Source organism: Callospermophilus lateralis, chromosome 7 (assembly GCF_048772815.1).
Source record: "Callospermophilus lateralis isolate mCalLat2 chromosome 7, mCalLat2.hap1, whole genome shotgun sequence".
NCBI lineage: Eukaryota > Metazoa > Chordata > Mammalia > Rodentia > Sciuridae > Callospermophilus > Callospermophilus lateralis.
The window spans coordinates 95,424,209-95,449,869 of NC_135311.1; the positions used below are offsets into that span (position 1 = coordinate 95,424,209).

Here is a 25,661-nt window from a genome sequence, read left to right on the forward strand (position 1 = left end):
AAGTTTGGCATTTGAGTTCCATATTTGATTTTTTTTTTCTTTTTGCAAAAGATAAACATTAAAAAAAAATTGTCAATTATCAAAAAACATTCCTTTTTATTTGCCCAGTACAGAATAAAAGCATTATGAGATAATAAAAAATAATAATAATTTTAAGAGTTGGCCTCTGACCACGAGGCACTGACAGTCTTCTTGGAAAAACAAGATGGATACATACTGATGGATCTGTGACTGTAAGTTAGTACTAGATTCCAATGTACTTGGTGGACTGCAGCAGTCAAGAAAACTGATCACTAACTTTTGTGGCATACTTTCCACACTCAAGCCATCACAGGAAGGTCTTTGCACATATTATTTATTTTGCACATTTATTGCTTCTTACATAAATGCATGAGATGTGTAAGTTCTAATCAGGGCACCATTTTTCAGAAGAATATGAAGAGAAAACAAGGTTATTTTCCCAAGATTCATGAATATTAAGTGCTAAAGGCAGGATTAGAGTCCATGTAATTTGAAATCCTGACCAAAGGCAGGTAGAAAGGAAGCCCGTGCATCTAAGCTGGTATGAATGGAATTATAACCTAAGCGTCTGGAAACAGAAGTGGCACAAACATGCAATTACCAAGGGCTCACGATGGCAAAACATGTGCTCAAAACTCTTTTTGAAATTACAATGCTCTTAGAGTTCCAACAGATAAAGTTATTTCATTCTCTGGCCTTCTAAAAGTTTTTATGGCAACTTTTAGAATCACTTCAAAACTGATCACACATCTTCTTATTTTTAAGGTTCTGAGAAAGAAAAGATCATTAGATACTCAACATCCACCAAAATCTTAACCTTATTAAGATGAATTGAGTTGAACCAGGAGCTAAAAGCAATGAGTGCAGGCAATTACTAAAATCAAAATGCATGCACATCAATGTCACCAACACTTTGAGGAAAAGAGTTTTAGGATGGTAAGTGAAAATAACAACCTGAAAACGATGCACTGTTTGCCTCAGTCAAATATAAAGGAGTGGAGCAGGGTTAGTCCTCCTCCCTTAACCCTGTAGTACCTTCTTTGGGTATCCTTACTGAATGTGCATGCCTATGGGAAGTGTAGTATATGCATTCAGTACCTCCATCTCAGGAAGAGGGGTTTCAGTAGTCACTGGTTCATCTACAGAGGCTTCATCGTCAAATAGCCGCCGACAGCAAACCAAGGTAAATGGGGGTGGCACTTCTTTAAGAAAGGAAACTGCTTCTCGGCGAGATTTTCCATAAAGCTGCACACCATTGACCTAGAAGGACAAGGGGTAAGTGATCATTGAGGAGGCCCCAAATGAAGAGACAAAAAATCTCTTGTTATCAATCTACCAGAATTTGAATGGGATATCATTTATGCTCTCTTTAAACAAAGGACCTAGTCATATTAACTCAATAGTCCCTAAAAATGTTAGAAATCCTATTTATCAAAATTAAGACTGAATCTTTACTGAATATGAATGAATGAATTATAAAACGTGTGCAGAGTACAAGTTACTAGATGAGTGATCTGATTCTTCACAGCTCCATGGCTTCTCCTACGGGTGCACCAGTATTGTGTTCTCTCATCTACTTCTACCTACCTCTCCTAAAATGCACTAAATATCACTTACAGCCTTATCAAGACCATTTCCTTTCACAAGAATAATAATATCACTATAGATGTTAACACTAAAGACTGTTAAAAACTGCTCACCTTACAATGTGTAGGTGATAAAATCTTAGATGCATGGCTATCAAAATTTAACATCAGTTCAACATCCTTTCACTCTTAATACAATCCTAGAAAAATCGCTTCTATAGAAAAGGAATATGCATAACTCGCTCCAGCTCCATTCTTGTAAAGTTTTGCTGATGCAGCCATCAAGTTATGTAGGAAGTGTCAATTTCAAGTTATTTCATTCAAGTGTTTTATGTTTAAAAAAGAGAACTATTCCCTACTAATGATTAATCTTCCTCGTGAAAAATTATCCACATTCCATATCATTTTGGTATATAGTGATAATAATACTTTGCACCAAAGATGATTTTAGAAAGATTACATTTATTACTTTAAAGAGTTCTCTAACTTCTGACTACTGGTCACTAAAAGCTAACCTGTCTATTCCTCCCCAAAAGCTGAGGCATGGACAAAATTCAGGCACAATAATCTTTTCATATCTGACTCCTACCTTCCTGGGAGGGTTTAGCAACATTATTAGTTTTAATGAAATTTCTAGCTGGCATTAATTTCTGACAGGTATAGTGCTAATGTTCAGATAACTGACTGGGCCAACTTTACTGGGAACAGCCTTTCCACAGACCTGTCATTGCACCAGAGAATTTAAGTACATTGGGTTGCTGGAAGCATCTCATCAGCAGCGGGAGGAGTCTGGAGACATCATCCCTGGGAACCACTCTCAAGCCTGTAACCTACCCAGCACTTAGCCATCAGGCCAGATATCTCCCTGCCACTTAATTATTTACAAAGAAAGCACCACATGGTAGAGGGACCCACATGCACTTTAGGGAGCTGTCTCTACTGGAAAAATAAATATCATCTCCCCAGTTTTTACGACAATGAAGGGGTCCAGGGGACAACAGGTTTGTCAGCAGACAAAAGGTTTTTCCTTGGAAGAACTGTAAGTCAACCTTTATGCAAGAAAGGGCTGAGAGGTACCCATCACTGGTCACACCATATCCATAGTACCAATTGATGATATAAGCACAAAAAGACCGAAAGTCACTTAAATGGGTAGCAACCCATATTAAAAATAGCAAGTAGATATGATCAAAGCAGGAAATCTACCCATACACAAGTATTATTTTGTGCTTCACTTGAACAAATTAGAAAGTCACTTCTCGGGTTTTTATCTTGGAGTACCTTTAAATATTTATTTAGCTCATTATTTATTAATTTGAATTGTCTCCAATTATTACAGCAGTGCCTGGTAGTCCTCCTCACTACTTTCTCTTACTAAAGGGATTGGTCACATTTCCCATTACCAACTCCTATCTAAGGGGATTTATGGCTGTTGTAAATGGCTGCTCTGGGCTGAGACTTGGCACAGTGTTCTAACCCCAAAGCATATTTGTGTTTCTGGTTTTAAGCTCTAAGGAGTACATTACACACACACACACACACACACACACACACACACACACACAAGTCAAGGACTTTATTTGGCTAATTTTACAGAGGCCTTCTATGTCTATATTCAGTTACTCAGAAGCAGCCAATTATTATTTTAAAATTCACAATATTTCTCAAGGTCCCTCAACTTGAGACCTTCTTAAAAGCTGTAAAGTCTCAATTATCCAACTCTTTTCATCAGAAAATACACATGTGTATACACACTTCCAGAACACAGAATTCTGCCCAAGTGCTGTCACCCTATACTACTACCTTGAATCCTCATCTCAGCCCCCAAGCTTGTTAACATGACTTTGTCATGGGGATACCGAGGCCAGCTCTTCTCAGTAAGGTTAGGCTGTGTAGCATACACGGATGGCATTTTGTTAGATCATCACAAACACATAGTGAAATGGCATTTAATGAAGAAATGGACTCCTCAAAATGTTAAGTGTTAGGCTGGGGTCATGGCTCAGGGGTAGAGCACTTGCCTAGCATGTGGGAGGCACTGGGTCCTATTATCACTACTGCATATAAATAATAAATTAAATAAAGGTCCATCAACAGCTAAAAAATAGATTTTTTAAAAAAGTTAACTTACATGCCAAGAGACACAGGGCAAGTTGTGGCAAATTCAGAACCCAAAGGAGCTCTTCTGACTTTCAAACCTGGGTTTCCTTCCCTACCCTAAGTTCCTTCATCGGAAATCTGCATTTCAGAATTCAAAACACAACATTTTATTTTGGGGTGGAAGGCCCATGCATTCTAATCTCAGCTGAAGCATGGAACCTTCAGTTGATGGCTGGGATCACCTATACCTGCTTGAGAGAATGAAACTGGTTTCCTTTTGTCATCCAATTTACTCTGTTTTCCAATCTACGAGGTTCACATTACATTGGCATGGGTGGCACTGTAACTCAGTAGACACATTTGCCTAGAATTTAAAAATTTCGTGCTTGGTATCTTTCTTCCCCCGCTAAAACTTTACCTCAAGAAGCTCATCCTCTAGCTGTAGAAGGTTCAGCATATCAACAGGACCACCAGGGACAACTGAAGAAATGTAATGGTGCCCATCAAAGGAATCCACTTCCACACCAAGCCTCAAAGTATGGATAGGCAGCAGCTATAGCAAGACACAGAGTGACATATTACACATGAGAGGACCCAGATGAGTGTCAATCCTCCAACAAGTATCAATGTTGACATGAAAACACCACCACCTGAATCAGATCACCAAACTCCCAAAAGAAGACCATAATGGGAAAAGCAGCCTCAAGTAAAATTATGAAGTTCTTGTCTTTACTCCTATTTTCCTTACAGATTCCCTGGAAATGAAGAGACAGACTTACAAAGTTCTGTCTTCAATTTTAAGCTCCAGGTATCCCACGATTTCTACAGTTCCTAGTATGTACACTGTGTTTCTCTTTTTTTACAGGGCTCACCAGCCCCAGAATATCTCTAACTCCCCTGTTTCATAAATAACTTCCATTCACACTTCAATATAAAAGCAATGTCATTTTCAGGAAGCTCTTAGTTAACCTGCCTCCATCGGGAGTTTGAGACCACTCTGTGCACATTTCTATCATGACTCACAAGTACTGCTTAGAATTCTATTTTCTTTGTTTCTCCCCTACCCACTTGAATGTCAAGTTTGTACCTTTAATCCCTATAGCCTGAGGCCTAGAACAGTTTCAGGCACTGAATGTGGGCACACTGAAGGTTATTTGACCTAATCTATAAAAGATGTCCTTTTCCATCTTGCTAATTTAAGTGATACCATTTCTGATTTGGGGACAACATTAACCATTCTAGGATTGATTCTGTTGATTTATAAGGATTTGTGTGGGCTACAATATGAGTGAAGGATCTAGAAACTCTAGCCAATATCAGAGAAAAGAGTTGACTATCTTTGTTGCTCTCATCTTTGTTGGTTGCAAAGAACAAGACATTCATCATATCCCCAAAATTTGAAAGATGGAGCTCATGATTTCTCATTGTGGCTATATAAACTAAAAAATGGTAAATACTAATAATAATATATTTTCTATATCAATCACCTATTTATCTAAACTAGCAGGGCTGCCTCTATCTACCCATATCCAGTGTGGCTTCTTCCCTCATTCTCCCTACAATCAGATTCCTCACCCCTGAGTTGTCACCTCCCCTCAGTCATCTGCTCTGAGTCCCCAGAGTTCCACCAGCTTGGTTCAGACACCAGCTGGGGGCTCATTTACATCCCACAACAGACATGCAGACAAATGTGAAGTGGCAAGTGGTCTAGCTGACTACGACCTGAGTGACTTAAAATAGGCATGAGGGACTTCTGGCCCTGGGCTAATTTTCTGAAAATGAAGTGCCCTTGACCACCAAGCACTCTGGGATGTAAAACCAACTCTGGCAATAAGATGTTCTACTACCCTAAGTGGAAGGTTAAAGTTATTTCCACTGCTCTTCCCTCTCTGTGATTTCGTTATTTCTCACTGCTGCCACCTCATTCTCTTGTCCAGTCACTGAACCAAGTCACATATATCAAGACAGGAGACACTGATGCCATTTTCTTTGATAGTATATTTAATGGAAGTAAGAACTCTCAGAGAAATCCACCCATCTCTGCCAACTGTCTTCCTTCCTTTGTTTATAAGCCAAACACTGCAGAGCAGAGAATTGTCAGTGTCCATCCAGAGATCACCTCCAGTGGGTGCTGGAGCTGGCTCACACTGGCATGTGAAAGCAGATATTCAATTTCTAGCAAAGTTGTGAGCCAGGTTATTAAACCTGGCCATTATTTAAAATTAAGTTTATAAAATTATAATTAATACGAAAATGAATAAAATAAGAACTCAAAATCCATCAATTCATTATTTCTTTCTATGTTTTCTCACTATTTTCTCAAAGTGATTTATATCCATATGGTAGACCTATTCTCTAAGACATCAGAGATACCAAAGCCATGTACAACTGAAAAACACATTAGAAATAGTTGATTTGTGTAGTTGCTAAATGCAGCTAGGACAGGTAATTAAACAGTCTTGCTTCTGCAGAGGAGCCTAACAATGAAGTGCTACTGTGCATGGCTTCGCAACTCAGCAATAAATGACGTCACCTGATAGCTGGAAATGGCCATGTCAGGGCACTCACACCACAGATATTGGTAAATGCTACAACTGGGGCTGCCCTTCTTTTCTTGAGAGCTAGACATTTACCAGCACCTCATTGACATAACCACTCAGGGTCATGGCATAAGGACACAACAGTGAAGGTTAGTCTGGAAAGGTGGCCAGTATAGGCTCTAAAAAGAAAGAAACATTTGAGGTGAGACTCAAAGGACAAAATGAGTCTGCCCTACAAAAAGCCTTCTGGGGGACTGCTTATAGGAGGTGAGTGAAAAAGATAATTACTAAAATTTTTATATGAATAAATGAGCAGATGGTGGTGACAATCTCTCCATGGAAATAAGTGCCCAAATTACAACAAAGACATGCTGTAGTTATAGAGACACCTTGGCTACTACAGAACAATATGCTCCATCGAAATTAAAAAAAGATAAGGAGGGAAGTGGTTCCAGTCTCCCCTTCCAGTATTCCCCACCCAACCTACCCCTCCAACTCATCCTCATCTAGTCATATGGCTAACCCCATCTATCCCATCTACACCTCCAATAGAACATATGAAGTCAGGAACGAGCTGGGGCACTGAGGACTGGCAGAGGCTCACTCCTGGCATCCCTTACCCTCTAGATATGGGGCTGTGCCCTTCTAGGCTACTCCTGCAGATATCTGTGAACACCACATGCTCCCTAGAAAACTTAAACCACAAACAAAACACAAAGGCTTCATCTTCAACCATGCTGAACAAATAAACCAGAAATGATGTTTATGAGATCTGTCAATCTGAAGGAGGCCTACCTAATATTAGTTCTGAATCTAAATTTGAGTGCAGCTGGGTTTCTGAGACATCATGTTACATTGCTGCAGGCTTCTCCGCGGGAGCGGGACTGTTTAATTACCTGTCCCAGCTGCACTTAGCAACTAAACAAATCAACCATTTCATCTCTTTCAGTTGTCCACCCCTTTGGTATTCTGAGTTCTTTGAGAGGGGAAAGTGCTGAAATGACAGGAGTGGGTGCAACAGATGATTGATACCTTCACACACACCCATGTCATGCTTCTTGATGTTTATTCAATGCGCTTCGTGAGGGGTCCTATGGAAACTGACAAAGCTAATGAGCAGCAGGATTTTCATGATCCTGATATGACAGGTAAAGGATAGAAGGAAATGCATCCAAAAAGTGTGACCATTGTGTGATTTACTGTCACTGTTGAGATGAGGAAGGTCAACCGAGATCAAGAAAGCTAGAGGCCTTCAACCCAGGAGTAGAGAGAACTGTCATGAAACAAATGGCATCCCATTCATTTCTCTAAAAGCTCTGCTTTTAGAATCCTAAAATAACATATCAAAATGTTCATGTGGGAATATAAGTGCTATGGCTTCAAGGGGAGGAAAAACTTCTGGAAAGAAATGCTCCAAAGATGTGTCAGTTGGATGGGGGAGGACCCTTCCAAAAAAGTTGAACTCAAAATAAGAACACACCCCATGGCGGGTTCTTGCCACACACATACTCCCAAAGTGAAAATATTAAATAGCCATTTGCGTTTAATGATTAGGGAGTAACTAATGTTTAAAGACTAGGCGGTTACTAAATTTACCATAAACAAAAAGCAACTTCCCAAGAATGAAGCTAAATGTTTAAACTAATGATGAGCCACAAGCATAATGGCCACAAAGCTAATTGTGCTCACTCAGAGGTTATGCAAGACAATCAACTAAGCCATTAGAGCTTCATTTATACAGTATTTGTTTTTCTCACTCCTTCTAAAATGTTAATTCTGAATGTTCAAAAAATATGTAGTATGTACTCTGTGGTACAGGATAATGAGAGTTCTCTCAGAATCCTAAATCCAAGGTCACAGGTCAGTTGGCAGTTATCATTTTAGATACTGTTTATGTTATCTTCTTGGCCCACAGGATATGGGAGTTTTTTTACACCTGATCTAACGCTGTTCTTGACACTCTCCCACCTCTGCTCATAGTATTTCTTCCACCTGGAATATCACTGCACTTGTTTCTCCAAATCCGTTCTTGAGTATAGTTCAAATGCCATCCTCCCAATATGCCTCCTTCATCTGTCTTAAAAAAGTAGTGTCTATGTCCGTGAAAGTGCATTATGCATTTTAGCAATACAGGCACAGTACTCTCAATGCAATGGGGCAAGGAAGAGACCGAAATTCCCTTAGGGGGTCTTACCCAAAACCACAAGAGCAAAATGAATGTGCACTTTGAAAAAGCACCTTTCATGCTCCTGATAGAGACCCTGCCCAAGTGGGCAACTGCTACTACTGCCACTTTTGACTCTGTGTGTTGTTCTCTACTTAAAAGAGAGCAGCGGAGTATAAAATTAAGTGCTTGAGAACTGGTTCACAGTGGTTGCCTCTAGGGAAGAGAAAGCAGCAACTGGGATGGGAGAGAAACTTAATTTTCTGCACCTGTATCTTATGAATTTTTTTCTTGTCCACACATAATCGATTAAAAATTAACAAGAGGGGGGAGGAAAAAAGAGTGCAGGTCTTGAAGTTGTATAATCCTTGATTTCTTATCCAATTCTTCCACTTACAAGTTGCATCTGATTTGGGGCAAGTTATTTTACCTGCCTGATCCTTAATTTTCTCATATGAAAAATACGAAGGAGGAAATGCTGCAGACCAACAGAATCATCATGAAAAAATGAAGAACATATATTTAGAGCAAAGACCAAGCCCTGGTGATGGTGTAATGGCAACACTACTGCAGCCCCTGGAGAGCCCTGCACATCCCACAACCTTAAAATTTCATTTTCTCATTACAGAAGGAAAGGGAAAATCACATTTTAAGGTTCTCTGGCTCAGGGAACATAATTCAGAGGAGAAATGAAGTGAAATCTGTCAATTTGTTCTGTCAAAACCAGAGGACAGACCTGCCTGCTATTTCTGCTTCCCATACTGTGCATATTACTAATGCTCATTTGTATTACAATTGATGGCCAGCAGAAAGGTCACAGAATGAGCTTAATGCTCTTCTCTCATAGCACTGTGATTATCTTAATAGTAAACACTTGCCAAGAAAGCATCCCTAAAAGTGCAAGTCTCCCCAGATGCGGGAAAACTGTTCTTGTGTCATGATTAACAGCTTCCTAGAAACCGTGCAGCTAATGCTCAAGCCACTGCAAATGGCTTTTGCCTCCCTTTTTCCCACAACTCCACCCACAAGAAAACCTTATCTATGAAGGCAAGCTCATCACACATGAAGATGCTCCTTGAATCTTTAAGAGTGGAGGCTGCAGGGTGGCAGTGATCTAAAGACAACCAGACCCTCAGCAGCACCATGAAACATGAACCTCCTTCACAAAGGAGTGGCAGAGGCAGATCCTTGGCATCAGATCATGCCATGACACCACATCAAAGCATCCACTGCTGTTACCTGGTACAGATCACCATGGCTCTCAGGGCCCTTTAGCTCCTGGTCTTCCCCACCAGCCTCATTTAACAACTGAGTGTCCTGAGTCGGGCCCAGACACTCTGAAGCTAACAACTTTCATTCCTCCCACATGCCAGCCCTTCCCCACAACAGGGAGGCTGCACCTGATGCTCACCTGTCCCCAGCTTTTCACATTCTGACCTTTCAAGCCTATGATCCAAGAAGCTGCCACTCTCCTGTAAGGAGGTTCATGTTTCATGGCTGTAGCTGGTGCTGCTGAGGGTGGTTATCTTTAGATCATTGCCACCCTGCAGCCTCCACTCTTAAAGATTCAAGAAGCATCTTCATGTGTGATGAGCTTGCCTTCATAGACAAGGTTTTCTTATTTTCCAAGCAGCTTTCCCTGACTCCCTCTCGAAAGTATCCTCCCCTAAAAAAGATAGCTACAAGGGAGAAGGTAGGATAGAGGTCACTAGAGGCATGGAAGGGGAGAGGACAGTGACAGGGTGGATAATGGGTACAGTTAGAGGAACAGAAGTAGGTCCAATGTACTATTACACAATAGGGTACCTACAGTTTATTACACATTTCAAATAAACAGAGAAGAGTTTAAATGGTCCCAATTCATAGAAATAATAATATTTGAGATGGAAATACTGAGTATTCTGATTTGATCATTACATATTATGTACACTTATCAAGTTTTAATATTGTGCACCATAAATAAGCACAAATGTCAATTAAAAATTAAATATAAAAATACTATTCAGTAATAAAAATGAATAAACATCATACATGCAAAAAGAAGAGAATTGCTCCCTTAAGTAAAACAGAAAAATCACAGAGAATTGTAAGACCTCTTCAATGTTCTTCATCCCCACTGTTCATCATGTCTTACAATATATGTTCCATGGAGAAAGTTGAATTAAAATTAGAATAAATTTTTGAAAAACTAAATAATAATAATAAAGTGGTCTTCTCCAGTTATGTTCTGTTCACCCTGTTAATTCATTTGTAGAACATCTCCCAATCTACAAGACATTAATAAGTTTATTATGCAGTTATCTTTCAGTTGTCTATTACTATGTCTCTACCCAAACCCAGAATCCCAGCAAGGTCTTACTATGTTTCGCTCCTCAGAGATGGCAGCACAATGTTTGGCAAATAGTAGGAGCTCAGTAACTATTTCAGGAGTAAATGAAAACACTAATAGTCCACTCTCTACTGCTATACAGTTGTATAATTTTGGGCTAGTCATTCAACCTGTGCAACTTTTAGCATTCTCTTCTGTGAAATGGTTGTGATTGGCTACACTTAGGGAGAAAATAAGAAGTTACTGACTTATGACCTAAACTTCCAATTACAAAGATATTTGAAAAATTATAGGGCTGAGGATGTAGCTTAGTGGTAGACAAACTGCCTAGCATGCGGAAGGCCCTGAGTTCAAGCCCTAGCACCACCAAATTAAATGTGTATGTATGTGTGTGTATGTGTGTGTGTGTGTGTTATCAAAATAAAGAATTATTCTACAGACATTTTCAATTGAAAAATTAATGTAGGAAAATGTATGAAAATATTATACACCCCTTCTCTCTCATATGCCTGTTAAACAAAGGAAGAATATACTGGCTACAAACATATATACAAGTAATAATGAAATATGAAAGAAAGAAAATAAAATATGGGTGATTCTCTTCCAGTGTGTGTGGGGGGGAAGCTTTTGCCAAAACAAAATTTCAATTCAATAATTAGATGTTTTAAAATAGCACATTAAAAGAAGCGGGGGCGGGGGCTGAGGCTATAGCTCAGTGGTAAAGTACTTGCCTCGAATGTGTGAGGCACTGGGTTCAATCCTCAGCACCACATAAAAAGAAATAAAGATACTGTGTGTTCAACTACAATAAATAAATATTTATGAAGAAATAAAGAAAAGGGGCTTTGAAAAGTCTAAAAAGGACTAGAAGTATACCTCTAGGAAACAAAATCTCCATTTATTGGCCATTTCTGATGTGTTGTCTCTGCCCTATATTAACTAAGGCATATATCACATTTGTTTATTTTTTATTTTTTAATTAACTTTTTAAATTTATATATGACAGCAGAATACATTACAATTCTTATTACACATATAGAGCACAATTTTTCATATCTCTGGTTGTATACAAAGTATATTCACACCAATTTGTGTCTTCATACGTGTACTTTGGATTATTATATGTATTAATATTTAATCTTCTGCAACACAGGTATTATTATTCATACTATTTAGAAGAAAAATTAGGCAAGTATTTCACCTAGTGTTTCCTCAAATGTCATCTTAATGAGGCCTTGCAAATTTACCCCACTCCTGAATTCCCTGTCTCCACGACACATGTCACCAACACTAAGCAACTTATTTATTTTTGTTCTCCCCCAATGAAATAAATTCCACAAAGCAGAGATTTCCCCCACCCCACCCCGCTTGCTTTGTTCTCTTCTGGAATCCCAAATGCGCAGAAGAAGACTTGACACAGAGTAGACTATTTGATGAGTGGGCGAATTAATGAATGAATGAATGAATGAATGAACAGCTGAATGTACTGGAACACTTCACAAGGGGGTTCTGAAGCTCTGTTCACTCCTCCCCATCCTGTACACCAGCACTACTGAATACAAATCTGTATACTGCATAGAGGCTGCTCGGGAAAGAAGACACAGTGAGTAAGGCTAGCAGTAGGCAATGAGGGAGGACAAGACAGAAGAACACCTTCTGCCGGGACAGAGAGAGAATCACGTTCTTGAGAAGTGAACACCAAGTCAGTGTGCTTACTTTCCTTTCTCACATATCATGAAATATGATGATATTGGTCACCATGGCTTTGAACATGCATAGAAGGACTGACAACAAAACCTGTACCATATGATGAACTGAGCCTAATCCAGGACACGTTTTCTGGCCAAGGACATCTCCCCAAAGTCTACAGCCGTATGGCATAGAAGGTTGAAAAGTGAATCTGGAAACCTCTGAAAAGCAATACAAAGTTTCCAGCAGCCCCACAGTGCTGAGGAGATCGGATCGGAAAGGCGGTCCTACTGGGTTGAGGGGACCAGTCACACTCCCTGAAGTGACCTGGAATTCCTGGAAGGCAATATCCTAAAAACAAGGGAAAACCAGAAAGAGTCTGAACCCTCCCAGAACTTCCCCTGCCTCCTCACTGAGAGGGTGGCCCACCAGCATAAATAACCCCCCATTTGTCAACAGATAGCTTTCTCTGTCCAGAGATGTCTCACTCTAACATCAGCGGAAGCCCTGAACCCCTCTGTAGTTGTCATTCATCATGTTGGACATTCAAATTATGGCATGATGAGAAAGACAACCAAAAACCAATAACAAGAGAAAACACCAAACAGTAGAAAACAGATCAAAAATTCACCTGGATATTTGAATTAAAGTCCTTATAATCTATGATTAATATGTTCAAGAACTAGAAGGTGGCAAATATAGTTGCTGTTTTTTGTTTTCACATTGAGAATTTCACTTCAAAATTTTACTCTAAAATGGAAAATCCAAAATAGAAAAATAACTAAAATTAATCATTCTGTAGATGGGTGTTACAAGTAGAATAGGCACAAGAAACCCAGTAAACCAGAAGATAGTTATATAGAAACTTTCTAATATCTGAGTTTAGTATAAATTAAAAACTAATTTTAGGGATAAACATCAATTGATTTGTATGGTAAAGACAAGAATAAAAATAAAACCAACAAGGGGCAAGTGGTAAAACATTGCAGTGTGCACATGGCCCTGGGTTTGATCCCCAGAGTCATAAAAATAAATAACAGCCTACTATGTGTTTACAAATATTCTAGATGAATTCTTATACAAATCATAAAGCAACTAATAACATTAATAACCTATTGATAGTCCTATTTTACATGCACAACTGAGATTCAGAATTTAAATAATTTTCCAAAATCACCCAGCTATCAAACTCTGGGTGAGGTAAGATTTGAACTCAGGCAGTTTGGTTTCAGGACTCAAGTAAATGTTCAACCATATTATAGTAATTAAGAGCAACTGAAGTTTGAAGAGGTATTCAATTTCTTCCTGTTATTTTGAATTAAATCTCCCTGAACATCTTTAGATGGAATTATTTAATCAATGACTGATCTAATATAAAGATTACTTGGCAAGTAATTTAAAACTAACTACAATGTGAGCCATGTTGCTTTTACATTGTGCATCTAAGGAAAGCTTGGTCAGTTGGTCAAAACAGTCATAACAAGTGGCTCAAAATATAGGAAAGCTTAGAAGGAAAGAAATAATCTCCGGTGTCAGCCTTGAAAATACAAACCAAAGAGATAAGAGCACATGTAACAAAATTATGAAAGAAAAATATTCATCACAAATACACAAAGGCGGAAACAGTAGAACTATCTAAAGAGATACTCCACTTCTTACAAAACCCAGACGGGGCCCTGAAAAATCTATGCTGAGTACTGCATCTGACTGCAGAGTTTAAGGTGGGCTCAGCTTTTATCTCTCATGTGGAATTACAAAATGTTTTTTGAAACTATTCTGGCAGGAAAATCTTGCCTTGCATATCATTTGCTGAGAAAGCCACCAGGAAGTTTTCTCCAGGTTTAATTGCCCTGGCTCTTGACTATCTACATCTGAAACTATAAAATTAATTTATAGCAAGAGAATACTAAAAAAAAGTCAAGAAAAATCTGCCAAAGTTACCTTCCCACATTTTTCCATTAAAAATAAAGATAACAAAAAATGTTTTGAGTTCAAGAACAACCACTGCCTGTACTCAGAAGATGAACATCTGGACCTGAGGCTTTTTTAAAGTCTATGTTCCTAGACTTGATTTTCATGAAACATTATTCAAAAGACTTCTTATGATACCTGAAAAGCTAACATTCTCTGTTACTTGTACTATCCCTCAGGTGGGCCAGACAGTCACAGCTGGGTGTGTGGCGTCTAAAAGTGACTGAGGGATCCCACTCTCCCAGGCATATCCAACCATCACCTTTCATAGCAATGAGAACCCATGACAATTCCAGAAAACATCTATGACTAAGTTTTGGAAACTGCAGGTCACACAGTTTCTTCAGCAAGAATTTAGAGAAGGTTCTTCACAACTATAAGAGACTGGTAACATTCAAAATATAGTGCTTACCTTTGAATACTTCTGTAACTCAGCATCATCGGCAATCTGTGTGTCCAAAGTAGCAACCTAAATTTCAAAGAAAAATATTTCCATTTGTCAAAGCACAATTTTATTTCTTCCTAGGTTTTCTGAAAACATCTGCAAAACCTATAATATGTTGACAACTACATCTGAAAACCTCTGTCCTGTATTTCCGAAATCACATATGTATAGAACTTAATATAAAATTAAAATGTTATATTTTTGTTCAATATTAATCTTTTTTCCTAAATTATCCAAAAGTTAAGGGAAGGGTAGAGGCAAATATATATAATTGTCTCTCACTATCTGCTGGGGATTAGTTCCAAGACTTCCAAGAATACCAAAATCCAAAAGTCCCTTACGTAAAATGGTATAGTATTTGCATATAATCTAGGAATATACTCACATACACCCTTTAAGTCATCTCTAGTATAACTGTAATACATAATATAATGTAACTGTTGTATAAATGGTCCTTATGTGCTTAGGAAATGACAAGAAAACAAAGTACAGATGCAAATTGTTTTCAATATTTTTGATCCACAGTTGGTTGAAAAGAATGTGGAATCGTGGCTGGGTGGAAAGAGGAAAATTAGCGAGTTCCAAAAAGAGCCCCGTGTGTAAAAACTAGCCGCTGCTGCACCGCACAGGTGGCGATCGCGACAACCACCGCCTCCAAAACCGCCATAGAGGAGCCTGAGGTCTGTCTGTCTTTTAACAGATACAGAGAGCCGACTCTACCATTTTTAAAAATCCTCGATCCCTAAAATGTTAATATAATCCTTCATTATATTGAATCCATAAAAATTATACTCTTTTGACAAAAGCAAGAGCATGGCCATTTTTACTTTCAAAGTTGGTTCTTAAAATTTGCAAGGTCAGTTAAAGTCAGGCAAATTTGGTAAAATACAGCATCTGACTTTTTATAAAAAGCTCAACTCACTTCCCCAGGAGAAATAGCTGGCAAAGGCACAAACAGAAAGACCTGGTCCCTTGTGGGAAATGTGGGGAATACTTAAAGCTTTAAATCCTGGCCTAAAACTATAGTTCTGAGCTTCAGTGGTGGACATCCAGAGAAGCAAATTCCTTGCAAGCAAAAGTACTTCATAGACGATTTGCATCTGTAAGTTGTTAATAAAATATGCTGCATCTGGAGGGAGGGGATAAGTTAAACAATGATCCAACTAAAGCTCTAAAAGTACATTTCAGATAAGTAGACCCTTGAAGAAAATAAGAAATAGTAGAATATGTGCATTCATTCATCCGTCTTGCCTGGCTTCCTCTTTTTGCCCCTCATTTCTCAGAACAAGAAGTCAACAAGTTTCAATGAATAAGCTGTCACTTTAAAGTTCCAACTTTAATTTCCGTCTCCTCTTTTTACTCCCTCGGTTATGACTTCACCATAGAATAAATAAAATCTGGAAAGGTAGTTATGAAGAGGATAAAATTTTAACAAACAAAAGCCTATCACAATACTGGCCATTGGTGAATACTGGTAAACCACATTCTTTTGAATAACAAACTACTAAGGATGGGGGGAAAAGGCCATTTGCTAGGTGGTAGGCTAATGACAGGATTCTCAGTCTGTGGAGTAGAGAAGCAACAGTTGTGAGAACTGACACGCAAGCACAAAATTAGCAAAGGCAGTTTAAGTGTGAACCATTTGGACTCATCTTAATGACACTGGAAATTTCCTGACAATAGCGACTGGATATTCAAAACCAAGAGAAAAAGAGTCTCCAGGAAGTATTAATGATAAACATATGTAAGAAAATGTGAATGACAATAGAAATTTAAAAGAATATTTGATTACTAGCGCATTTGTGAACCTTGCCTGGGCTTTTCTAACACCACTTTCTGCTTTCATGTGGATTCATATGGGGAAATGTAACCAATCCCTTACTGGATGAACCTAATAACAGGTGAAAGGAAGCCTAATGGACCACTGGCACTATAAACTTATACCTCACCTAAATTACTTCCTGTTCTTCTAAATACATTTGATAATTATTCTTTCATTTTTCTCATAAAACTGTAAGATTCTTTGTGAAACATAGGACTAATATTCACAGTCCTGTTCGGTGTACAATAAAACAAACAGATCATAAAAGCAATCATAAAAATGCCAACAATTTTAAGCAGCTGATACAGGTATTTAAAGGCAAACTCTCTCTCTCCTAATATTTTTCTGCCTATTGTCAACTTAAATGATTTCAACATGAACTAAGTGTCTACTAATTGTAACTGAAGCTTATGTACAGTCCTTAACTATTTCATATAGCTTAAAATGATAAAATTAAAAAAGAAAGAAAAGGGAAAAAAATCAATTGATTCTAATGGAGAACAAGGCAGGATAAAAAAAAAAATTAAGGCAGGCTAGTTATGATTTGGCGAATTGTAGTGTTAGGAGCTTGACATGAAATGAGACATTGAATGTTTTTTATTAGAGGATTTTAACATACCATTACTTCATAATCAGGGCCCAGTAGGTTTTCCCATCTGGATTTCAGCTCATTTTCTGGAGTGTTTGGGACTCTTTCTGGACATTAAAAAAAAAGAAAAGAAAAAAGAACGTTAAAGCTACTGTGAGCCAAACACACTTAACTACTAAATTCTTCAACAACAGCACAGTTTCAGTAAGTAAAGGGGAAATGAATAAAACGGAAAATGCATTAACTTAGGTCCACTAGGAAAAGTAAATCAGAGGTAACTTATAAGACTAATGTTAATGTAAAGACCAGCTGTGATAAAATTGTGACAGGGCTTTTGTTGTTAAGGAATATCTTGAAGGAAAGAGGAAATGATGAGTTATAAGTGAAATTTGAATTATACAGAGTTTATATGTAAACATTCTATAGTTTAACAGTAAAATGCATCTGGCTTTGTTTTATTTGCTTATGTCATACAAGGATTTAATTTAAAGGTTTATCATTCTAAAATAGTGCCATTCCTCCTACCCACTGGAAAAATAAAAGCTCATTGAGACATCTTTACAATCCAGTGTACCGACACGATACGAGCAGGCTCCCACCTCTGCAGATGGATACACAGGCTTGTCTGGTCTAACTCCAAGCTGTATGAGTTTTAACAGAACACAACCTTTGGTCTGACACCAGTCTTCTGTCCCTATTATTAGGATCTGTGTATCTTTATGATTTGCTTGATGTAATATTGCCTTTCTTGCCTCGGTAAGATCATTTGAAAGTGCTAGGACAGATTTTAAGTGTCTTGCCTGTCCTCCATGTGGTCTTAGCCAGATGCTCAGAGCACAGTTTGTAGTCTGAATAACGTCGACCAGAAAAAAGCCCAAGTACAAAAACTACAATTTTAACTTACATTCACATTAATAACATATAACGAAAAAACTTCCACCTTCTTTCTTTAAGTTTAACTCTCAATTTGGTCATAAGCTTGGACCAGTTACAGAACACTTATCACAACTGACATGACCATCTGCCTAAAATCAGACGTCATATGCAGCATCAGCTCTTTCAGTCTTCAGCACAGACAGCTCATCTCAGGTGCATGTGATGCTTGATCACATAACACAAATCATTAAGTAAAACAGGCTAACCTCAGAAACCAGGGTCTAAGACTAATGAACACTAGAGAACTTGAATTAACAGACATACAAAAGAACATCCATGAAGTAACTATATTAACTGACTGATATGCTAAATTACATTTAGGCAATAACCAAAGATCCTATTAAAAACAAGATATCAAATTCACTTGGGCTCTGCACATTTGTGTCTGTGTGTGCCTATTAACATTTCCTTAAGAAATTCTAGGAGTTCTTTAGAAATTTTTAAGAGAGTTCTAGCATCTTGCCTGATAAGTTACCTCCAGGCATTAATTTCTTATGTGTAAATGAATCTGAATAAAAATCTGCAATGTACTGTCTGAATTCTAAGCCTAAAAACATGATAGTTAGATGACAGTTCATACACATATATAAAATAATGTTGATATTTTACCAATAATTCTTTTGACTTTCCACCTTTCAATTATATAATAAAAACACAGTTATGCTTTATAAGGCACAGCATGAAGGACTACATGTCAGAGGAAAGAGATTAATTTACTTTCAGGAGCTGAATAAATTCTAGGCTACACAAAATGATCAAACAAATGATTAACATGACTATCTTAAACAATTATTCCAAAAGCAAAAAATAAAATTAACTTTATAATAGTTAGAAGATCTGAGTTTTACTACTGAGTTAAAATTGTTCATATGCATGAAGAAAAAAAAATGCAGTGAAGTTGATCCAAAAAGCATGAATAGCCTGGAACAGTGGCTCACACCTGTAATTCTAGCAACTTAAAAAGTCAAAGTAGGAAAATTGCAAATTCAAAGCCAGCCTCAGCAACTTAGAGAGGCCTTAAACAACTTAGCAAGACTGTCTCAAAAAAAAACTAAATAGGGTTGGTGATGTGGTTCAGTGGTTAAGCACCCACACCCTGAGTTCAATCCCTAGTACCAAACCAAACAAAAACAAAACAAAAAGCACGTATAAAATACATGTAGCCAGTGTGATGGCCTATGCTGGAAATTCAACAGACTCAGGAGGCTGAGGTAGAATGATCACAAGTTCAAAGCCAGCCTCAGCAACTAAATGAGACCCTGTCTTAAAATAGAAAATAAAATGAACTATGAGTATAACTTAATGGTAAAGCATCCCTGGGTTCAGGCCCAATACCAAAATATGTAAATCTGTTTGTTTATTTGTTTATTTATTTCTAACTTCAGAATGTATTTTACTTTCACCTGACATGTCACTAAAAATAATCTGAGCTCAACTGAATTAAAATAGCAAGGATTAACTACTATTTACCTAGGTCAAAAATAAGAAAGGTAAGTTTTCAAATCAGGAATTTTTCTTTTTAACTTAAGTGAGGGGCTAACTCCTTCCTTGAGGCCATTCTTTCATGAGGCAAGACAAAGCTAAAATGTCTCTGGAAAATGGATAGGTATAAGTGTTCCAAGGTGCTTCACTCAGTTGACAAGGCTTTTCCTGAGCATCTGTGTGTGAGAAACTGGATGAAGCTGGACTCCATATCTATGCAGAATATTGTCGACTGTCATAGCTGACGTATCAAAGTACAAAGCCAAAGGAAGAAGTGCAGAGCAATTAAAAGGAAAATCAACAAGTAAATATATAGCATCCTGGAACTTTGATGCAATATAAAAATATATACATTATTGACTGGGATTGTGGCTCAATGGGACAGGACTTGCCTAGGACATGTGAGGCACTGGGTTTGATTCTCAGCACTGCATATAAATAAATAAAATACAGTTCCACTGACAACTAAAAAAATATTAAAATATATATACATTTATACATTATTAATTTTTATGGTGAAAAGGAAACATTGCTACATGTATAGATGGCTATAATCTAAGAATATTCATCAATGCTAATATACAAGCTAAAGTACGCAATAATTAAAAATGCTAAGAACAAGATAAAAAACAGTCATTACATACTAACAAATACGCACTCAAAATTAATGGAATTAACAGATTAAACAAGAACATGCTTGGTCCCCAACTGCCACAAACATTAAGATTTTGATATTATGAATACATCATTTTAAATCTTCAAAATGTCTATGATTACTCACATGAACTATAAAGAGAAGAAGTAGTTAACAAATGAAAAAGTCAAAGTGCTCTGAAATAAATGCTTTGGGCCTACCCAATTTTTCTAAGGCTTGTATACTGTCCTTTTTTTGATTATCCATTCTTTCTTCAATTTCCTCATCTTCTGTATCCAAATTAGTTTCTGTTTCCACTGCTCCAGTTATAAAGAGAGCTGGTGATTTGGGTGGTTCTACAACAGTTCCTAAAACAAGAACAGAGACATGAATCGCCAGTAGCTGAGATGCGTATTTAAGTAAACATAGGTCACTCCTATTCTCCCTTTTCAAAACTTCATTAAGGCCATCTCAGGTAACTTATACCTTTAATTTCTTTAACCTAAAATGCCATGTGTAATAATCAAGAGATTCCAAAAGTAAACTTGTTGATAGTATTAAAAGAAAAAGGAATGAAGCAACGTAAAAGAAAATAAAGGTAAAGTCCATGACAAAGCAAGGGCAGATGACCTTCAATACAGCTTTAGAATAGGAGAAATGTCAAGGCTTGATGCTCTTGCTGTTGTGGTGGGTAGGAAAAAAGATATGCATAATAAGCTAAACCAATTACTCTGGGCTCCACTAGGTTCTAGCATGTAACCACCATATGTATAACAGATTTATTAACTGCAAGGGACTGGGAGGGAATTCCCCTGGGTGCACACCATTCCTCTCTCTTCACTCAGATGAGATAAGTAAAGTACTAGGAGCAATCCAAAGTCATCAGAAAGTCACTATGTCTCTCAAATATAAGAAAAGTTGAACAAGTTTCATAATAGTTTATTTTGAAAATAACTGTACATTATTTATAAAGTATTCTTATTAAAATGTTTAGCCTGAATATCATTCTGACCTAACTTCTCCTTCATTTGTTCCACAGAGCTGTCAAAAATTGCCAATGCTGGGCTGGGGATGTGGCTCAAGCGGTAGCGCGCTCGCCTGGCATGCGTGCGGCCCGGGTTCGATCCTCAGCACCACATACAAACAAAGATGTTGTGTCCGCCGAAAACTAAAAAATAAAAATATTAAAATTCTCTCTTTCTCTCTCTCTCCTCTCTCACTCTCTCTTTAAAAAAAAAAATGCCAATGCTGACTATATTTCAAATTGTCATGATGGGATATTGGGAAAAATATATTTTTTTTCCATAGTGGTTGTACTAATTTACAAATCCCACCAAGAGTAAAAAAGTGGGTTTTTTCTCCCACATCTTCTCTAGCACTTTCTATTGTTTGTAATCTTGATGGCTTGCCATTCTAACTGGAGTGAGAGGCAATTTCAGAGTAGTTTGATTTCAATTTGCAATAATCTTGCTGAGGGTAAACCTCATTGGCTATGATACTGCTACTACACAAAGCTAGCTCTTCTTTTCTTCCAAGTATTTTACTGGTGTAATAAAATTATACATAACAGTTAGATTCATTATTACATATTTATAAATAATACAATATAAAATATAATTTGGTCAATATAGTCCCTAGTATCTCCCCTTTTCCTTCCCCTGGTCTCTCTCCTCTACTCTACTGGTGGGTCTCCCTTCTATTTTCATGAGAATCACCCCCGCTCCATTTTTTTTTCATTTTCTCTAACTTCCATGAAAGAAAATACAACCCTTGACTTTCTGAGCTTAGCTTATTTCATTTAACATAACAGTCTCAAGTTCCATTTTCCTTCAAATGACATAAATTTATTCTTTTTTGTGGCTAATAAAATTCCATGTGTTTATATATCACATTTTCTTCATCCATTCACCCACTGATGGTTTCATGCTGTGGCTATTGTGAATTGCGCTATCAGCTTGGGTATGCATGTATCTCTACAATTCTTCAGGATAAATAACGAGGAGTGGTATAGCTAGGTCATGTGTGGTTCCATGCTTAATCTTTTCAGAAGCCACCATGCTGATTTTCCAGAGTGGTTGTAGTAATTTATAAATCCCACCAAGAGTTTAAAAAGAAAGTGTTTTTTCCCTCCCACATCCTTTCCAGCCCTTATTATTGTTTGCAATCTTGATGGCTTGCCATTCTAACTGGAGTGAGATGGAATCTCAGAGTAGTTTTGAGTCATAGTTCCTTAACTATGTAACTCCTAACTCAAAGGAAACATAGGTAGAACAAATTAAATAACACCACAAGGAAACAAATTCAGAATGTAGCATTCTAGTGACATGTGGACTAATCCCTTCAACAGGTCTATGCCAGAGAAAGGCGGAGGGAAGGAAATAGTACTGGAGACTGAAATGGAGAAAACTATTATATGCATTTCTAAATATGTCAAAACAAACCCCACTATTATGCATAACTAATGCACTTTTTAAAATTTTAATAAAAGGTTAGGCTATGGGGGTGGAGGTGAATTCTTCTAGATTAATGACCCCCTCAAAAAAAAAACATGACAAATGCAATGAATACAATGCATGATGGGCCTTGGTTTGTGGCAGTTTTTTGGGGAACGGGAGTTGGGAAGGAGTAGAAAATGAAAGTGTAAAAGACAGTTTCAGGAAATTTGGAATTTCAAGCACATATTGAGTATTTGATATTAGGAATTACTATTAATTTCCTTTGGTGTGATAAAAATATAATTGTATAAGAAAATGTCCTTATTTTTATAAGATAGACTAAAGTTTATAAAGTGTCATCATGTCTACAACTCACTCTGATATGGTTCAGCGTAAAAAAGGTAACTAGATAAAGAAATACGACAAAACAGTAACCATTGGATCTAAATAGTGTGTTCTTTGAAACTCATTATATTATTATTTTTCTGTTTGTTTAAAATTTTTTTTAACAAAAAAAAGTTAAAAAATATAGCCAGTTAAAAGTTCCTGTGAGGGGCTGGGGATGTGGCTCAAGCGGTAGCACATTCGCCTGGCATGCGCCGAGGCGCTGGGTTCAATCCTCAGCACCACATAAAAATAAAATAATGATGTGTCCACCGAAAACTGAAAAATAAATATTAAAAATCTCTCTCTCTCCTCTTAAAAAAAAGTTTATATGATCTTAACATGAGACTTTAAGCACTATATTATATTTTTTAGATAATGAATCCATTCATATCCACAAATGCACAGCCAACTACTAGAATAAGAAATGCCAGCCGGGTACGGTGGCACACGCCCGTAATCCCAGTGGCTCTGGAGGCCAGGAAGGAGTTCAAAGCCTGCCTAGCAATTTAGCAAGGCCCTAAGCAACTCAGGGAGACCCTGTCTCTCAATTATATACAAAAAAGGGTTGGGGATGTGACTCAGTTGTTGAGTGCCCCTGGGTTCAATTCCTGGTACAAAAAAAAAAAAAAAAAAATGCCAACCATTCATTGCAACATTATTCACAGTAACCACCAGGTATAAATAAGATAAGTATACATTAAAAATAAATACATAGGTCTGAAAAATTGTGCTCTATGTGTAATATGAATTGTAATGCATTCTGCTGTCATATATAACAAATTAGAAAAAAATTTTTAAATGACTATTTTAAAAAAGAATAAATACATTTAAAAATGTAGTACAAACAGTGGAACATTTTTCAGTCTTAAAAAAGTAATTGGGCTGGGGCTGTAGCTCAGTGGCAGAGTGCTCACCTAGCATGTGTAAGGCACTGGATTCGATCCTCAGCACCACAAATAAAATAAAGGGATTCTGTCCATCTACAACTACAAAAAAAAATTAAAAAAAAAAAAAAGAAAGCAATTCTGTCACATGCTATATATAGCATGGTGAAACTTGATGACATTACACAAAGTGAAATGGTGAAATGAGCCCATGGTGGAAGAACAAATGCCACAGGATTCTTCTTGCTTATATGAGGTAGCTAAGCAAAGTCACAGAAATGGAAAACAGAATGGTGGTTGCCAAGGACTGAAGAGGGAGAAACAGGGATTTATTTAATGGGTATGCAGTTTTGATTATGTGACAGAAAAGTTCTGAAGATCTCCTGCACACAATGTGCAATAGAGTTAACAATACTGTCCTGTATTCTTAAATATTTGTTCGGAGGGTCAATTTAAGGTTAAGTGTTTGTTACCACAATTTTTCTTAAAAAATGCCAATCACAGCTGCTAGTATAGCTGGGGAAAAGTGTTATACACCACCAAATTTTATAATACAAAGTAGTATGACTATATGCCTCTAGGAGTAAACAAATAGGTACAGGAATGCATATTGAAGGTATATGAAGCATAGCAATTTAGAGGAAAACGGTGGTTACCAGGCACAGTAATACATGCTTATAATCCTAGGGACTCAGAGGCTGTCAGGAGAATCAGGAATTCTAGGGCAGCCTGAGTAATTCAGCAAAACCTGGACTCAAAATAAAAAGGGTTGGAGATGTGACTCAGTGGTTAAAGTCCCCTTGGGTTCAATTCCCAGTAATGGGAGTGGGGAGGAAGGGAAAAAAGAGGAAAGGAAAAAGGAAAGGAAGGAAGGAAGGAAGAGAGGGAGGGAGGAAAAGCAAGAGGAGGAGGAGGAGAAAAAAAGGAAAAATAAAAATAATAAAAAACCTGAAGTTTGTAAAATGTCAAAGTATTAGACAAGTTGAGTGGCTCCCTGTTTAATTTTGATAAAGAGTGTCAAAGCTTTATTTTTCAAATACAAACAGTAAATGAAATTTAGAAGCTCTTTGGATTCCCATCTCTATTTTAAAGAAGCTCAAAGAGCTTAGTGCATATCAAGATTTGTGTCCTAATATTTGGATTGACACATTATAATAAGCACATAAAACACTTCTTCAAGGTACAAACAAGCTGATTCATTTCTCCATCACTGCATTACTCAAAGTGGACAATTTTTCCTACTCGAACTCACAGAAAAATTTTCATAACTTTGCGATTCTTCAAACCTAGACTCCATGAGGAATGAGGGATGCCAACATTATTTACCTCTGTCCGTAGGCCGTTCCAGGAGAGAAGCAGATGATGGCGCTTTCCTGCGAACTAGGGTTAGGTGTACCAACTGCCCTGCATTTCGTAACACTTCAACAACGTCGTGATTTGCAAAGCCCTGAATATTTACACCATCAACCTAAAACATTAATAGACTGATTAAACAGGTTTCAAATTAGCTGCTATTTTTAATCCTGGCAAAGTTGAATAATACAAAGCAATTCATGTTATCCTAATTTATACTAAAATAAATAAAAAAGTAAAACAGGCTGACAAACTTTTACACACACTAAAAAGCAAATTCAAATTTGTACTCCT

At 37.4% G+C, this 25,661-nt stretch overlaps 1 protein-coding gene across 3 annotated transcripts in view; it reads right to left on the reverse strand.

Annotated features, from left to right (window-relative positions):
- The window catches only part of Patj (PATJ crumbs cell polarity complex component), a 345,826-nt gene that overhangs the window by 275,616 nt on the left and 44,549 nt on the right, over positions 1-25,661 (reverse strand). For all 3 annotated transcript variants that reach the window (XM_076860270.2, XM_076860269.2, XM_076860271.2), the window contains exons 11-16: positions 25,341-25,482; positions 20,530-20,676; positions 17,287-17,363; positions 14,813-14,869; positions 4,126-4,260; positions 1,120-1,281 (exon numbers count right to left, since the gene is read on the reverse strand). In XM_076860270.2, coding sequence (XP_076716385.2) covers positions 1,120-1,281; positions 4,126-4,260; positions 14,813-14,869; positions 17,287-17,363; positions 20,530-20,676; positions 25,341-25,482 — 720 coding nt within the window. The remainder of the gene's footprint in view (positions 1-1,119; positions 1,282-4,125; positions 4,261-14,812; positions 14,870-17,286; positions 17,364-20,529; positions 20,677-25,340; positions 25,483-25,661) is intronic.